The sequence below is a fragment of the Vombatus ursinus genome, unplaced genomic scaffold (genome assembly GCF_900497805.2).
Source record: "Vombatus ursinus unplaced genomic scaffold, bare-nosed wombat genome assembly UNPS02014798.1, whole genome shotgun sequence".
Taxonomy (NCBI): domain Eukaryota; kingdom Metazoa; phylum Chordata; class Mammalia; order Diprotodontia; family Vombatidae; genus Vombatus; species Vombatus ursinus.
In genome coordinates, this window is record NW_020954576.1 from 61176847 (window position 1) to 61196037 (window position 19191).

The 19191-nt window shown below is 36.8% G+C and overlaps 1 protein-coding gene across 7 annotated transcripts in view; it reads right to left on the reverse strand.

The window, feature by feature from the left end:
• LOC114050137 (signal-induced proliferation-associated 1-like protein 2) overlaps nucleotides 1–19191 on the reverse strand; it is a 257408-nt gene that overhangs the window by 73731 nt on the left and 164486 nt on the right. For all 7 annotated transcript variants that reach the window (XM_027871725.1, XM_027871723.1, XM_027871722.1 and 4 more), the window contains exons 6-7: nucleotides 10878–11052; nucleotides 5739–5842 (exon numbers count right to left, since the gene is read on the reverse strand). In XM_027871725.1, coding sequence (XP_027727526.1) covers nucleotides 5739–5842; nucleotides 10878–11052 — 279 coding nt within the window. The remainder of the gene's footprint in view (nucleotides 1–5738; nucleotides 5843–10877; nucleotides 11053–19191) is intronic.

Sequence of the window (19191 nt, forward strand, 5' to 3'; positions counted from 1 at the left end):
AGCTCCAATGTTCTGTGATTGTACAGAATCTATCCAGTTACATTTCAGATTTTTTTTAAGTTGTGAAGCAAGAACAAGGCCCAGTGGTTAGTGAAAATATTGTTCTTTACTCAAATCCATACTGAAAGTATGCAGACCCTATATAGATGGTGACATCCAGACTAATTTTAGGAACCGTAAGCTCCTAATGTAGAAAAGCTTCACAGGAAGCTAGGAAACCAGACCCTGTTCAAAAAAGATTAGTTTAAAGCTAATAAGGGTGAAAAATCTATGTAATTCTTTTTTTTATCATTACTTATGACATGTGTGTATATGTGTGTTTTAACAGACCTGATTCTAGGCACAAAAGTAAACCACAAGGATGTAAAGAGTAGGATTATGATTAATAATGTGATTTATAAGATGTAAGCCTAAAAAAAAGCAACTTATTTTAAGATTGGGATGAAATTCTATGAAGGTAAGTGAAACTGATAACAGTGAAGATGTTCTTGCAGTGAGCAATGATCATCTGGCAGAGAACTGTCCAGCCTGACTTTTGTGGAAATTAAAATTAGTTCATGTACTGAGTCTACAGCAGGTGCTGAGATTTAAAGGGCTGTCCTTAGTAACAATCAAAAATACTATGTTATTTCCTTCTGGAGGAGATGATAGTTGGTTCAAGTGTCCCCAATTTGTGGATTCTAGTTCAATGTTTCCTCAACTGTTTCCTGATCTCGTTACTATCAGAGAGAGGCTGTCCCTTTTAGACTCAAAGGACTTGGCTGAAAGGGGCCTCAGAGCATACTAGCGCAATGAGTATTGGAAGAGTAAGTCCTCTGTACTTTGCCAATGAGTCATCCATCCTCTCATTCCACTCCTGAACAATTCTAACAGCTAAAAAAGATTTTCTTTATTTTATTGCAAATCTGCTTCTTTCAGTTCATTGTTACTAGTTCTGCCCTATGGGCCTAAAGCCAACAAGGGACAATCCCTTCTCTACATGACGAGGCTTCAAGTATTAATGTAACATTCCCAAGTCTCTTCTATATACTCCTAGCTCCTTCAGCCAATTCTCATATATGGGATGGTTTCTAGTCAACTCAAAAACTGAATCCTTTCTTCCAGATACATACTAGCCCTTTGTATAATGTAACGCTTTCAAAAAAAAGAAAAAAGAAAAAATACTCCAGAAGTGGTTTGCTCAGTGTACTCCAGAGATACTTTTAACCTCTCTCATTCTAGTTAATATTCCTTTATTAACTTAGCACAGTATCTTAGATTTTAAAAAAAATACCACTGTTGATTCAGTAGAAAGACATTAAAAAGATGCATTACCATCTGTTTTGTCAATGCACACTAACTGAGGGACTCTGGGTCTTCCCACCTGACTTGCAGCTACAAATTTCTATATGTCTTGCCTTTCTGCATTGGATATGTGAGTTCCTTGAGAACAAGGATTGCCTTGCTTTTCTATTTGTAGCCCCAACACTTAGCATTGTGCTGTGCACAAAGTAAATGCTTAATAAATGCCTTTATTTTATTAACTACTTAATTAATTAATCTGAACTTAGTCTACTAAAACCCCTAGTCAGTCAGTCAATAAGCATTTATTAAGTGCCTACTATGCATGCTAGGTACTACTCTGAGCACTATGAGAGAAAGTCAAAAAACGCAGTTCCCGCCCTCAACAAGACTCCCATTCTAATGGCAGAGACAATATATGAACAAGTATGATATATATAAATATATATATACATATGTATGTGTATATGTACATAGTGTAAATGGTAGGTAATCTCAAAGGGAAGATACTAGAAGAATGGGGTAAGACAGAATTGGGGAACATGTGTCCTCGAGGCCACAGGTTCCCTACCTGGAGTGGAAGATCTGGAAATCTCTCTTCAAACAGCAGGGTTCTTTTCTCATGAAGTGTTACTTATCCATCTATATCTGTCCAGCTATCTATTTAGATAAGCATATGTGTGCATATAGGCATATTTATAATGTAAATATATTATGTATTATATATGCCTCCTGACCACTTATGATAGTCTAATTTATAATAATATTAGTAATGTATATACGCAGTTAAGTTTTTGAACCTAAGTAAAATACTTTACATTTACCTCTATTAAATTTTATCTTGTTAAATTTATACCTCATCCAATAATTCGAGAAGATCACTGTGCTGGATTGAGGTGGGTGGGTTGGGGGAAATAGGAAATAGGCTTACAGAAAGAAGAATGAGAATTAGACCATTACTAGAACACGAAGAAAGAACATGACTCCACCCCAACCCCACTACGGGGGAAGGAATAGGGTAACAATTTTAAAATAAAATAACAAGAGTAAAGTAACAATGTTCTATATCACTTTGGGAGTAAATCTCTGTAAGTGGCAACCTTTCTTATACTGGTCTTCATAAAAGTCTGAGGAAGGACAGGTAGCCTATGTCACTTACAGACACTGTTGATAGCTCTGTACCCATCCCTAACGTTATCCCTAACATTTTATGCATATATACACACACACACACACACACACACACACATAAATGTATATATATATATATATATATATATGTATCTTTGTTCCTTACTTGTATTTCCTGCTTATTTTCAGTTTTGCCTTAGGCTTGTCAGGGGTGTACAAAAGCACTAAATAAACACTCTGGTCATAGTCAAGGAAAAAGAAGATTGAAGCATTGATTTAATTCAATTCATCTTAAACACATTTATTAAATGTCTACTGTGTAGACATCAGCAAACAGGCATACAAAGACAAAAACCAAATAGTCTCTCCTCCCCCCCTTAAGGAAGTTAAATTCTATTAGGATATATGTATGCGAAAATAAGTAAACATCTGGTAATTTGAAGAGAAGATAATATTGACTGTTGAGACATAAGGCCAATTCTGCCACTCAGCACACATTCCTGATAAATGCATTTTGAAACAATGCCACCACCCAAAAAAAGACATTAACAGAAAATAGAAATTTTGAACAAACTGGAGTAGGGGAACTGTAACAATCAGATGAAAATTAGTGAATAAAGGTTGAAAAGGAGAGAGCTGGGCTTACAGGAGAGAGCTGTTTTAAATAAAGAGATTCCCAAATCCACTATCAATAAAAAAGTAAAGTCAACTTAACTTCCAGTTCCTAGATAAAATGATATCCAATTTATCTGGACAACAATTAAGAGATTTCAAAAAGTTCAGGGTAAAGATAGGTGGCACCCCATAGACTAAAAGGACAAGATAAATCTTCCTAGGATGGATAAAAGATGCCAAAGAACGGAATTCTGAAGACATAACGAGAAACAATTCCAAAGGAGCAAAATGAAATTTGTGAGAAGAATCTGAAGTAGATGCACTGGGAACTCACATTTAAAAAATAAAAAATAAAGAAGCAATGTCAGGAAACAAAGAGAATGAGTAGAAGAGTGTGGCAGGGTCCTATAAAACTCCTGTGTAAAGGAGCCGAGGTTGGTGAGCGAAACTAAGGACAACACAAGAGTTTTTTATACCTATGTTAGAAAGGGAAAAAGAGGATTAAAGAATTAAAGAAGGGATAGGACCTTTGGTTGGGGTGGATGGAACAATGATAACTGACAATGGGCAAAAAGCATTTTTTCTTTTTTTTGCCAAATCTAAATAACTAGGAGTTGCTATCTAACATAAGTAAGGACACAGAAAGAAGCATCTTGCTGCCCTTGATGAAATCAAGTAACTGGTATGATGAGTATGACAGTCAATCAAAAAACATTTATTAAACATCTACTATGTGCCAGGTACTTTGCTAAATGCTGGGGATACAAAAAGAGGCAAAAGACAGTCCCTGCCCTCCAAGAGCTCACAATCAAATGGGGGAGATAACAAGCAAATGAATATGTATAAATAAACTACATACAACATAAACAGAAAATAATTAACAGAGAAAAGACACTAGAAGTAAGAGAGGTTGGGAAACGCTTCCTGTAGAAGATGGCACTTCAGTTGGGACTTAAAGGAAGCCAGAGAAACCCTTAAGTAGAAATAAAGGAGAGAATTCTAGGCATGGGGGGGCAGTTTATTTAAGGTTTACATTCAGTGCACTTTCTATTCATTATCTCATTTGTTCCTTCTAACCCTGTGAGCCAAGAAAAAGAAATGTTACTTTTGCCATTTTACCTATTTAGAAACTGAGGCTGAAAAGCTGTGACTTGAACATATGATTTACTTAAGCAATCTAGATGAATTAGTGGGAGAGTCAAGATACGAGCAGAGTTTTGAACACTCAGCTGTCTTGAGCTCTCGGGCAATTATCAAATCTATTTATAATTGACACTCTTTTATTATATTATAGCTGATTCAAATATATCTCCCTTTCTACACAGGACTTTGGAATGTGATCAGTCATATAACAAAGGATAAGCATTTTACTTATCCAAAATATCATGCATCATTACAGGTGAACCCAAGGACTATGTGTAAGTAAACTCAAGTACTGCTGTCCTCACAAAGTCACTTAATGATTCTATCCTTATTACCTTCTATTTTTGGATTAATCTTCAAGAAGAGTTCTTGAATATACACACACACATATATGTATGTATTTATACATTTCATAAATTATATATAGGTATATGTTTTTCATGTGAACAGACACTAGTTACTGCCTTGCTTATTACTGCTGTAGGGTTCTCCGCTGGAATCATTATTAGTCAAGAGCATGATTTATTTGATCGTCTCTAGTGCCCTTTCTGATTATATCTGCATTTCAGAAAAGTTATGGCTTCTCCAGATGCTATTCACAGAAGGCACTGCATGAAATGAACTGAACCCTAAAATAATACATAGCCTCCAGAATTAGGTCTACAGCAAAGAGAGGAAGATAAAACTAACCATCCATGTAGGAAAAATGAAGTAGATAAAAACAGTATATTGCCTAGAAATGCAACATGTAACCATTCAAATCATAGTCAAATCATATTTCAGATGAATGATGAACCCCTGGGCCAAACACTAGGCAGAAGAAAGTGGCACTGGATTGCATTTGGGGACCTGGACAGAGCTTTCAATGATCCCAAAATGCTTGTTGTCACAAAAACCTATCTTTAACTGTGTCTAATATCTTAGAAAAATTAGAAATGTGAATAACTCAAAAGGCAATGAAAACTCTATGGCGAACATCAGGAGGATGAATCACGTTATTGACAGTAACCTGCACCTAAGATACAGTGGAAGATCAATTACTGAAGATATGTATGATAGGACAAAGAGGAAGGCCACTAATGGGGTAATGGGGTGGATGATTCTAATAATAACAATAACAATGATAATAATAGCTGACTTTTCTAGAGCATTCAATGTTTGCAAAGCATTGCACATATCTTGCTGAAAAATTAAAAAAAAAAAAGAAGATGCTTTCCCCCATCCTGTCTACTAAGCGGAAACCTTTTTACAGGATTTCTGAGAAAACATATCAAGAATAGCACTGTGATGAAATTATGGATCCACAGCAAAAGAAAGTTACATCAGAGAGGCATGACACGGTCGGTCCACTTAGACCAGGGGTTGGCAAGCTAAGGCCTGCCGACCAAATGCAATCCCTGGTATAAAGTTACTCTAAACAAAACACTCTCAAATGGCAATGCATATGTTACTTAAATAGCAAATACACAACTAGTAATCTAAATATTTACAGAGTCTAAGTTGGCTACCATATCACCATTCCTATTTAATTAAAAAAAAACGGAGAGCATCAGAAAGAGAAAACATACCTGTTGCCTATTATTGGGCATATAGGGTAGCATAGTTGACACATGAAACATTACTTCATAATCTTTATAGGTGGTATAGAGAGAATGGGTTCCTGTGGAATCCGCTGAAAATAATTACAAATTACAATTACAAAACAAAGTCAGGAGAATACAAAATCTGTACCATACGTTATTTAAAAGTTGAAGGTCACAACTGGCTAGAACTCTCAGTTTTGAAACTTAGAAAATAGCATAATGCAATTAAATTGCTGATCATCTATCAACAGACTCAGTATCTTCAACTATTCTTCCCTCAGGTTCTGCCTTCTTCCCATTCAATCTCTACCTATCTACTTTGTATTTTTCTTGAACTTATGCCTGGGGCATAGATAGGATGTAGTGGGACAATAGAGGGCTTTGGTGAGTGTGAAACTATGGGCACTGTTCTTCATATGTGCAAAAGGATTAGGGACCAATACATGACTATCACTCCCTAATACACTCAATATCTATGAAAACTGGCGTTTGCTATATAACTCTATTTGTGACGAGTTCCTGACTGAAGAGTGGCTTATCTGAAGCTCAAGATGATGAACGAGGACTCCAAGTTAATCTAAATTATTTCAATATGCAGTAAATCTTGTTAGTCTCAGACTTTTATCCTAGCTTTAGAATGAGTAAGCCAGTTATAACTAGTAATAGTAAATCAATGGATCAAGGTGTGGAAAATGAATTCAATATTTTGTACAAAAAACTAATATGTGTGTATGTATAAATATATACATATACATGTGTATATATATAATATACTGTGACTTCTGGATTAATCATGATCATTTACTTCATCTCAACTGATTAGTTCTACTGTTGCTCAGTTGTGTCCGACTCTTAATGACCCCATGGACCATACTGTCCATGAAGCTTCCTTGCAAAGATACTAGAGTGCTTTGCTATTCCCTTCTCCAGTAGATTAATTCTAGGACTGGATAAAAACTGAAAACACAAGGTAATCTATGACCCACTAGGACCATTTTAGAGACAGGTAAATGAAGGCATAGCCACTTTGCCCAAGACCATGCAGGAGAGAAAACAGAAACTGAATCTAAGAAATCTCCCTGTCATTCCCATTTTACCCACAACCTCCTATTCTCAACTTTTGGACAACAAAAAAGAAGCTGCTTTAACAATTGTTATTCAGTACCACCTGAAACAAAGACATTCTTTGTACAGGCACTCAAGATACCAATCATCATAGCTACAAATTACTTAAACATTCATGTAACCTTAACATTTTTTCTATTATGTTCCCTATTATTCCATTGCAAAAGAGCCATTTCTATGTTCACTTTTAAAATTTGTATAGAAAATATATCTTGTATAACCTTTAGAGACTATGAAAATTATTCAAATGAAATGATTCATTGGCTAAAGGTTAGGGCTCAAAACAGAGAGATATTGATAAATCAACTTCCAGATTGACATACATGCTATTAACCTAATAATCTGTGCTCTAATTTGTTAAAACCAAAAAGTATTTTCATCCTTAACTTCTCATTAATTGGGAACAGCATGTTTCTTACCTTTTACCGAAGTTCTTAGGAAGTAATATTCCATTTGGATTCTCTTGGCTAAGAACCTTGAAATTGAACATTGGTTTGGAAGTGAGCAAGCACATTTATACTGTAAAGATAAAAGCCCCTTCAATGAGGAATTGAATTACTTGGCTCACTCATAAATATGCTGAAGGTCACTGACTAGAATGGCCCAGGTATATTCAATTACTCCAACCACAACAGCCTGTTATTATAAAGGCTAAAATTTAGTAGGAGAATTACTGATGACGATTTAATAGTTTACGGTAAAAGTCTTAGGCTCAAAAAATGGCAAAAGAATGGAGAAATGTCCATTTTTAGAAAACCCACTTTTATAATGTGGTTCCAATTGGCCTACCCAAAGCATTATTGCAAAAGAGTTTCCCAAAACTAAATATTCATGAAGTTTCTAAGAGAGAAAAAATGACACACTCTATTTGTAAACCTTATTGCCTGAATCTTTCTATGCTGAGACATAACGTACTGTGATTCAATTTTGACAACTTGCCCTCTTTTGCTGTTTTTAGAAGCTAGATAACCTCCCTAATGGTCTATCGAGTACAGACTCTTCCTTTGGTAGCAAAGCACATCTGTATCCTGGCATTGTGGCTAGAGGGCTGGATGTGGTATGAGGATGAATTGCATTAGAATCCCACGTTAGATACTTTGCACAATGCCTGGTACATATTCCCATTCCCTTACATTTAATCTTGTTAGAGAAAGATAGAAACTTAGATTTTTGGGGGGCGTGGTATGACAATCGAGGTTAAGCGACTTGCTCAGGGTCACACAGCTAGAAAGTGCCGTGTCTGAGGTCGGATTTGAACTCAGGTCCTCCTGGCTCCAAGACCAGAGCTCTATCCACTGCACCACCTAGCTGCCCCAGAAACTTAAGATTTTTAAATTACCTTCAGCTTTATCAAGTCTGTTCTCATTTATAGAATAAACTGACACTCAGACAAGTTAAGTGACTAATTTAAGCAAGGACTAGGATCCAGGTCTATTTACTGTCAGGAGTCAGGTTTCTGTTGTTCTTTGGACAGATATTACCAGTCATTACTCCTGAAATTATATTGTCACCATTTTTCTGCAATATATAGTTTTTGGAAGGAAGGATTATGTCTTATACTTTTCTGCATCACTGATAAGGCCTAATGTGGTACATATAACATTTAATGGGAGCTCAAAATGGTTCTGGGTTAGCTAATTTAATATAATTGTGAAAATATGTTAGAATTTCAGGTGCATCTATAGGTAGCTGAAGATTTCCTGGACCTCTAGGGTAAAAGTACATTGAGGTAATATGCTAAATTAACCTCACAGACCAGGGTGCTAAAATGGTATTTTAACCATTTTACTGGTACTTTAATTTTAATTAAAAGTAATTTTAATGGCATTTTAATACCCACACTATTGAGTAGAGATGTATGGTAGAGTGGAAAGACATCAAAAACTGTCTGAAAAAATTAAGTAACTTATATTGATTAAAAGTGGAACTCTAATGATAGCCACATATCTTGCTATATTCAGCAATACAGAAAAAGGTACATTGCTGATTAATCTAGGGAGAGAATAGTAATAATTCATCATCATTAACTGAACTTCTAGAATAAACAGTGTTCAGATAGGAAAAATAGAGCAGAGGAAAATAATAACAGTTAACATTTCCATCAAGATTTGAGATTTGCTAAGAACTTTACATATATGATCATCTCATGTGAGCCTCACAAAAATCCTGAGAGGTAAGTGACATTATTATCCCGATTTTACAGATGAAGAAAGTAAGGATGAAAGAGGGTAAATGACTTGCCCACGGTCAAAGAGGTAGAAGGTATCTAATGTGGGATTTGAATCTAGGCTCCCCTGATACCAAATTCAGTACTGTAGCCACACTATGCCAAGCTGTCTCTCAAAAAAACCAAAACTAGCAGACTAGAATTGGGAGACCTGGGTTCTAGTGCCTCCTTAGCAGTATGGCCTTAGGAAGAAGTCACTTTATGTCTCCAGGTGTCCATTTCCTACTCTGTAAAGCAATGTCAAACTCTACTAGAAATGGGGCCACTAAACCACATTGAAGGATTCCGACAGGTAGCATATTGACTCAGAAAACCACATAACATTATCTATGTTCTATTGTATTTTTTATTTATTTTGTTAAATATTTTCCAATTACATTTTAATCTGTTTCTGGCCCAGCTCAGGAGTGTCCTAGGCCCCAATGCATGTGTTTGACACCTCTCCTGTAAATAAATCAATTGGGCTATGTGGTCTCTAAGGCACCTTCTAGCTCTCAAAAGCTATGATTTGTTTGTACACATAGATGTTTTCATGTCACCTCTCTCATTAGACTATGAGATCTCAGAGAATAGGGACTTGGCTCTTTGTTTGTTTTTTGGTTTGGTTTTGGTTTTCTCTTGTTGTTGCCTTTTTTTTTTTATTTCGAGGCCTTAGCACAGTGCTGGGTACTGCTAGCATGTGCTTAATAAATGCTTATTGCTTTATTCAAATGCTTGACTTTGATTACAGTTTTTTTAACCATGAATTTCTATCTGCGGAACACATGAATAACCTAGAACTTTGGATGGGAGGGGACTCTAGATGTCATCTGGTATTATCCACTCTTTTTACTGGTGAGGTCACAGAGGCCTTTATAACCAGCATCTTTTTTGTTGTTGGTCTTAAATCCTTTCATTTGTGTCCAACTCTTCGTGACAACATTCGGGGTTTTCTTGGCAAAGTGGAATGGTTTGTCATTTTCTTCTCTAGGTCATTTTACAGATGAGGAACAAGCGCTAATAGTGTTAAGTGACTTGCTCAGGGTCACATAACTAGTAAGTGTCTGAGGCCAGATTTGAACTGAGGAAGAGGAGTCCTCCTGATTCCAAGCCTTATGCTTTAGCCACTGAATAACCTACCTGCCCATAATGAGCATCTGCACTGTGTTTTAATCTGATTATTATAAGTGAAATAACTGCTGCAAAAACAGGCAAAAGAAAAACATGGTAGTGTGACTACAACAAATAATTCTGTCCTAATGAAAACATTAGAAGTGTATCTCCAAAAAATCAACAATTCCTTTGTTTTAAATAGGCTACCTCTTCAACAACACTTGCTCTGAACAACAACAAAATCTGTCAAAGTTCATACTACAGTGTGATTCAACTGCCTTATCGTTACTTCACCCCTTCCTCCAACACAAGCTCATTTCCATGAAGAGAAAACTGTACACGGTTATGCATATTAAGCATTTTATGACCAGGAAGTAAATGTCCTACTTTTCCTCATTATACACTTAATGGAAACACAAGAGAAGAGGTTTAAGACAAAGAAAGAAAATATTACAACAATTTTCACCAACACAGGGATTTGGTTTGTTTGTAATGGTGATATGCAGCCCAATTCCCTGAAGAATGGACTTTTTTTTCTGGTCATCTAAGGAAATCTACACTCGTAAGCCTCCTTGTTTGCTTCTGGGGTCAAGAACACAGGGCCATGTGCTTCTAAGTGATGACTTATAAACGTGCCTAGTTCTGGACACTTAAACTTTCACATATTCAGAATAACTTACTTTTAGTATCTAGCTGAGCTCGGTATTTGCTAAAACCTTTCAGCCGTACTCTTTGGCCCAGAAGATCCAGGAATTCTTCAAAAGCAGGTCCTGCTGTCTCATTGTTATACATCTCTTCTTCGGTGCCCTGGCCTGCTTTGCAATAAAGGATCCCAATCTTGTGCTGAAAGCTCAACTGAAATGAAAAGAATTTTAAAAAAAGCAATTACTTGGCAAAGAGTGTCAGGCAGCATCTCAAAGTAAAATTAAAGTCACAGAAGCTTAGATTTATGTTTTCAGAAAAGCTAGCCAGAACAAATCCCAGAGGTAAGATGATAATCGGCTGTTAACGGACACGATGCTCCAGAAAAACACAACAAAATCTCTATCACAAGAAAAAAAATTCACAATACAAAGACTGGAGAAATATTTTTTAAAGAGATAAAAAACATAATTGATAGCTACCTATGAGAATAGAATTGATGGCCACTCGTGATTAGCCAGTTTCCCAAAAGGGATAGGCAGTTCATTTTGAGGCACCCAATCAACCATTCAGCATTCACAACTGTAGAAATAGTCACGCATACCCTGTGCCATAATTAGCACTATCTAATTGTCTCTTCTCTCAGGTCAAAACACAGGCTGGAAAGTATTTTCATAGACTGTTAGCTTTTAAAAGCTTCTCATATCTAGTCCTTAATGCTTTTCTATGTCAGATTTTACACACACACACACACACACACACACTGGTGTGTGTGTTTGTATACATACATATGTAAATTTAGACCAATATCACAAAATATTAGTACCAAAAAGGGATTATAGCAAACATCTAATCAAACCCATTGCTTTTTAACTTATGAGAAAACTACAGGGGTTTGGAGAGACAATATCTTTCAACTAAGTTATACACCAAGGAAGAGGTATAACTAAGTTTGGAATAAGATCCTCTCAGTTCAAATTCTGTGTTTTTTCCATTATACCAGGTTTCCATTGGTCTGTGTTTGCATGTGCACAAACAAGTGTAAAGCTGTAACAACTTCCATTAGAACAAAACACAGGGGTGTGTGTGTGTTTGTGTGTAAGAGGGAGCCTTTTTTCACCCCATAAAAGTACCCTTGGCTACACAATAACAGTCATTTCTTCCTTATGTTTTTCAATATCTTGAACAGAAAACATCTGTTAAAATATACAATATGCTATAAATAAATTCAACTTTAATTGAAGAGCTCCTGCTGTAGATTTTTCAAACAGCCGATATTATGTCATGGTGGTAGTAACTATTTTCCTTAAGATAAATAATTGGCTCAGTGTTTTTCTATAAGCATTCTCTCTCTATCTCTCTGTCTCTCTCGTTCCCTTTCTCTCTCTCTCCCTCATCATAACTACTAATTTTGCTACCTGAACATCACAAACAGATTGTCATTACCAATTCTCATCACACATCTTTCTCCACAAAAACTCACATTTATTTTCAATCTGTAAATGTATCTTGATTTAAAATTCACAGTGAATAATTCCAACAAAGTATCTGAGTATATTACTCATATCCTTAGAGCAACAAGATGATAAAAGCTTTATTACTTACTACATTACGTAGCAGTGGTAATACATGGGAACTATAGATATACATGTCTGAATAATTAGGGAAGGCTGCAGAGAAGAACGTTTGGCATATAGGACACTATCCTAGGTCTTGGGGGAAAATATCATGTCTCCTTCTGCCCCTCCAGGGGGAAAAAAGACATCTGGTCCTTACTATTATTTAAGGAGCTACAATGAAATTAGATTTATAGCAATTCTTTAGAAATCTTAAGACTTATCAGCATAATATAGTAAGTTCTCATTTACCCTTTACACTTAGGGAACAGAGGTTGTCCAAGTGATTGATATTTTAATGAACTAAAAGTAACCAAGCTATGTAAGGTATCATGCAAGTAACCATATGTACCATACAGAGCTGACCACTGCTGAGGAAGCTGGGTGGTACAGCAGATAGTATGGGGCTTGGAGTCAGGAAAACTTGAGTTCAAATCCAGCCTCAGACACTTACTAGCTGTGTGACATTAGGCAAATCACTTAACTACCATCTGCCTCAGTTTCCTTATCTGAAAAATGGGGATAATAACAGCACACATCTCCCAGGGTTGTTTTAAGGATTGAGATAATATTCATAAAGTACTTTGTAAACTTCAAAGAATTATATAAATGTTAGCTATTATCATTATTATTATTATTACCACAGTACAGCAATAAATAGCAAACACTAACTGTCATAGAATTGGAGTTTGATACTTTAGGTAAGGAATTATAGCACCACAGTTTTAGAGGTGGACATGGTCTTAGAGGTCATCTAGTTTAATTCTCAGTTAGATGGTGCTGTGGATAAAGCTCTAGGCCTAGAGTCAGGAAGACCTGAGTACCAATTCAGCTACAGATTCTTACTATCTGTGTGACCCTGGCCAAGTCACTTAACCCTGTTTGCCTTAGTTTCCTCATCTGTAAAATGAGCTGGAGAAGGAAATAGCAAACCACTTCAGTATCTCTGCCAAGAAAACTCCAAAAAGGGGTCACAAAGAGTCGGTCATGACTGAAAACAACTGAATAACAACAACAACCACAATAAAAGTTGAATCCTCTCATTTTATATAAAGTGACCCTGAATGGTTAAGTCATTTCCCCAAGATCACAGAAATAGTAAGTGGCAGGACTGAGATTCAAATAATAATCTAATAATTTCAATAATCTAAACTCTCTTAGATGACTTAAGAGGCACCAAGAGGGAAATGAAGAAAATTAAGTTCTACTTTTGAGTTTCAATCAAGAAATCAGGAACTTTTAAGTTCCTACTACTCGCTAGGCTATGTCAGACACTGAGGGTGCACATACAAAGAATGAAACAATCCCTACTTGCAAGAAGTTTACATTCTGGCTGAACAAGTTGTTGTATATGAATTTAACGGAATACTATTGTGCTATAAGAAGTGATGAGCAGGCTGACTTCAGAAAAACCTAGAAAGACTTGTATGGACTGATGCTGAGTGAAGTGAGCAGAACCAAGAGAATGTTGTATACAATAACAGCCAAGCTGTGCAATGACTAATATTGATAGACTTAACCTTTCCCAGCTATACAAGGATCTAAGACATCTCCAAAGGCCTCATGAAGGAAAATGCTATCCACATCCAAAGAAAGAATGATAGAGTTTGAATGCAGATCGAAGCACACTATTTGCTATTTTTTTTCTTCTGTTGTGTTTTGTTTCCTCTTTCTGGTGGTTCCTTCTATTGCTTCTAATTCTTCCTTACAACATCCCTAATGTGAAAATACGTTTAATAGGAATGTATATGTATAGCCTATATCAGATTGTGCACCGTCTTGGGGAGGAAGGTGGGGAGAGAGAGGGAGAAAAATTTAAAACTCAAAAGATTATGGAAGTGATTGTTGAAAATTTAAAATTAATTAATTAATAAAAAAGTTTACATTCTAATAGGGGAAACAACAAGTACATATAAAACACATACAACCTAAGTCTATTCAGCGAATAAAAACAAATATATACAGGGGGTAGTTTAGGAGGAAGGGTCCTAGCATGAGGGAAAAACTTCATGCAGAAAATGGTACCAGAGTGTCACCTTTTTTTTTAACGCAACGAAAAAGTCAGTTCCATCTTCTGTGATCTATCCGTTGTTTGGCCGTGAATTGTTCCACTATCCATACATCTGAAAGGTAATTTATTCCTTGCTTCTCTGATTTGTTTCTGCTGTCACCCTTTGGGTCTAAATCGTGTATCCTTTGGAGCTTATCTTAGTATGAGTTATGATTTGTTGGTTTAGATCTAGCTTCTAGCACACTGAAATGCTAGAAAGAGAGAAACTGTGAATGAGACAGAATGAGAAAGTATGTTGCAGGCGTGGGGGATAGCCACTAAGTAGCAGCATGACTACGATCATGTTATTAAAAAAAAAAAAACTGAAGGAATCGATATGTTTAGGTTGGAGAAGAGATGATTTAAGGCCATTTTGGCTGTGTTTGAAGGGTCATCTCATGGAGAAGAAAGTAGACCCGTTTTGTTTGGCCTCACAAGGCAGACACCATGGGTGAAAAATGCAAAGAGCTAAGTAAATTTAGGCTCAATGTAAAGAGAAATGAACAATGGGCTGCCTTGGGAGAAGCAGTGGATGCCTCACCCTAGGTCTTCAAGGGCTGGATAACCAATTACAGAGCAAAGACCAGAAGGGATTACTAGGATGGTGTGAGTGGGGTGGGATGGCCTCTTCCATCTCTCCCAATAGAGATTCCATGACATTGGATGTGTCATTTTTTCCGCTCTTAACTTCACTTTCTTCCTGTATAAAATAAAGGAGTTGACCTAAATAATTTCTAAGGTTCAGCTCTAACATCCTATGACTTATTTCATGATCTTGCAAATGCCTCAAGAGATGATAATTTTCCATTAATTCTGACATAATGTTGATATAGAATGCATGAAGGGAAACTCTTGATTAAAAAAAAAAAACTCTAACACTTCTTTGTTTGGTTTTCTACACTTTTAAGAGTAGAGTCCAGCTTATGGGGAGAAAATGACAAGTCTACACTACCTGTACGTATTATACCATTATCAAGATTATGGATAAAAGGGAATCACATATACTGACGAATATAATTGGGGTAGATGCCTAACAATAATTACATGAGGCGTCATAATTTGCATATGTAATGTGGAAACTTAAAATAAGAGGTAAAATCACATTTCTTTGGACAGAATTGGGTTTTTCAGATGAGAAATGCAAAAGCAATTCATTGCAACTAACATTAGATGCTGACTGTGTGCAAAGCACAATGCAAGGCTGAGTGAGAAATACAAAGTTAAAATGCTGTGATATGTTGGTATTCCACTACAATGGCCTATTATTTCACAGTCATAATTTGGCAGAAATGGCTGCTAAAACTCTTAATTACAAATTACGAATCCAGTCGATAAAGTGATCTACTGAGGCTCCCCCTAAGCACTTTTCTCAACCTTCTGAAAGTAATCCAATCTAGTATAGTCAATGACTCAACGGCCTCTCTGGCACATCAGAAGGCAGCACCCTGCCTTTCCTGTTTCCATTCACCATCTGAGGCTACCACCCAGAGATTCTGGTTCTACTTGCTATCTATTGAGCAAGAGGCGCAATTCAAGGGCCCGACTTCCTAAGGCTAACAAACCTCAGGCTGAGCCTGAGCATCTGAATATATGGGAGAAAAGCAAGGCTCACCCTTTTGCACTGACCTTTTAACGAGTTTTAAATGAATCATAGTGATTCCCACAGTCTTGGTGTGGGAGTAGCCTAAGGCTTATTGTACTGTTTCATAATAGAACAGCTTGCTTGTCAAAATGCCAAAGTCCTTCTGTATTAAGTGTAGTATCACACAATGAGATGGATAGACAGAATGACCATCCAGTTCCATCTTTTGGCTATGGGTTGGGGAGGGGGGAGACAGGAGGGACACAAATTTAACATTATCATTAAGCTCTACTCCTAGGAAGAGAAACAATTTCAGTAGGTCATATGGACAAGAAAGGAGAAAAAGACTGTGAATAGCTTCATAAATAAATACAAACCTGCTTTGGGTCTTGTTTCAATCTCCTAAATGTCACATTCGTCTACTATCCACATACCTCACTTTACACAGATAAAAATAAGTAAGTATAAAAGGAACTGCTAAACTGTGAGTGATATAAGTCTAGAAAGGGGCGGTAATGTATGATCATGTTGCCTTAAAAAAGAATTCTTCAGTTGACAAGAGTAAAGTACGTATACATTTACTTAAATAATAGCTTCCGTAGTGTATTTGAAATGATGAATTTATGAAAATCTATATTTTTCAAGAGTTAACTTAAGGTAACAAAGTATACATATAGTTTTCCACCTCCCAAACATCCACTTTTCCTTTCTGAAGGGCCTTTGCAAACTCCACATCCTGTGGGGAACTAAATCATCCATCAATGACTTACAAACTCCCACCTTTTCATACCCAGTGATCCTGAACCCTTTGCTATCATTAGACAATCCCCATTCTCGATCCCCATCTCCACTCCTTTAATTCCCCCCACTGAGCCTTATCAATGTTTCATTCTAAAGCTATCCACTCTTTCCACTATGCTCTGTGGAAAATGTCCTCCATGGGTAGCAAACTCCTTTCATTTTCTGTCTTTCTTTTACCTTTCCTTTTATCTTCTGACTCTGAGCCCTGGCTCTCATCTGATGCCACAGCCTCCCAGGTCACCCTCTGCAGCACTAATTGTACTTTCCTTCATTCTCCTCAACTCACCAGTCCAGGTAGGGGAGCAGGAACACTCCTCCACCCCCAATGTCACTGCCAGTCTCTCCCTGCCTCCATTCCTCAGTAATATCACCTCCTTTGAGGTTCACTCAATCCATATCTACCACCTAGTCAGAATGCTAGTAGCTGCTGTTTACTCTCGGATACTACCCTTCTTCCCTGAATGAGTTCAGTGCCCAGCTCAGTCTTTCTCTTCTCCCTAACGGCAGCTGGTGACACAGAAGATAAAAGCGTTGGACCCAAAGTCAGGAAGACTCGAGTTCAAACCCAGCCTCAGACACTTACTAGTTCTATGACTCTGGCCAAGTCACATAACCTGTTTGCCTCAGATTCCTCAACTGCAAAACGAGAATAAAAGCACTTACTTGCCAGGGTTGTTGTCAGGATCAAATGAGATATATGTAAAAACAACAACAACAAAACATCCCAATGGCTGGCACATAGTAGGCATTATATTTGTTCTTTCCCTCCTTTACCTTCCCCATCTCCTGCCCTTATGGTAGAAAGACTTTAACATACATACTGATGCTTCCTCTAACACTCTAACCTCCCAGGTACTCAACTTGCTTATTTTACGCAACCTTCTCCTTCATTCCTACTTATCTGACTACTCCTTCCCAGTCTCCCTTGCAGGATAGGATCCAGGTGAGGCTTCCTACAGGGATCTGTCCTGGGCCTAGTTCTCATTTCTCCTCTCTCTGTACTATTTCACTTAGATGCTCTCATTAGTTCCCATGGATTCAATTATCCCTCATTTCTACCCGGTGACTTCAAGTCCTAACTAAAATCCTACCTTCTACTTAGGAAGCCTTTCCCAACTCCCTTTAAGTGCCTTCCTTCCATTGATCATTTCCCATTCATCCTTTATATCTTGTTTGCACATAATTGTTTTCATGTCTTTGCCCCATTAGACTGTGAACTCCTTGAGGGCAGGATTGTCTTTTTTGCTTTTCTTTGTGTCCCCAGTGCTCAGCACAATGTCTGACTTACAGAAGGCACTTAATAAATGCTTAATGACTAACTACAAGGATATAATTGGTTCTCTAACTTAAAAAACAAATCTACCTACAAGAAGTCTGGAAAATTAAAAGTAAATCCATAGAAAATATATAACAAACAATATTTAGCAACATGAAAGATAAATAAGGTAAATAAGTTTAGGTTTGTATATTACCAATGTTAAATATGTATATACAGTCAGGTCAGAATAAAGCCTCCTAAGAGGCAAAAACCTCTCCCATTTTGTGTCTGTCTGTTATAGTTTGGGCATGCCAAAACTATTTAATCACAACCAAAAACTTAAAAAACCATAGTTTTAAAAAAATCGGCTTTTCTCTTTTGCGGGCATACTGACAGTACAGTGATCAAAATCACCAATAAAGGCAAAACTACACACAAAGTTTCCTGTCCAATGAAGTTCAGGGCTTCCCAGTAACAGGTTGTCAGAATATTCCCAGATAATTATGACATAGATAGGTAAGCATTATGGAGATGTTGAGATGTCAAGTACTTTACACAAGCAATTCGCTGATAAGCTACTCTCATTCACAACAAAGTATCAAGTTAGTTTCTCCATCTAGCTTTTGCTACTGAAAGGGAACAAAGGAAGAGAGGAGGAAAAAAAAACTTTCGGTTTTTAAAACTTCTATCCCAAATTAAGCATTCTTCTTAAAAGTGCAACACTCTATTTGTTATTCCCATTGTGCAGGAACACCCACCTCTTCTGCTCATATATTCATGTATTCTTTTATACTACCTTCCCATGAAAGCCCTAGTTGGCAATATGCTTCAGTCTACTTACAATCTCTATTTATCTTTCCGTTGCCCTTAGGGTCAACCGCAATTGAAAGCCCAATTGCTTGCTCTTCTATCTGTGCCCAGCTCTTTTTCTGCAGAGCTCATCCAACAGATACATACTGATGCACTCACTTGATATTTTGTCAGCCTAAATATATGTCACAATCTGAATACAACAATTCTTCATTCACTTGATTTTTATCACTGT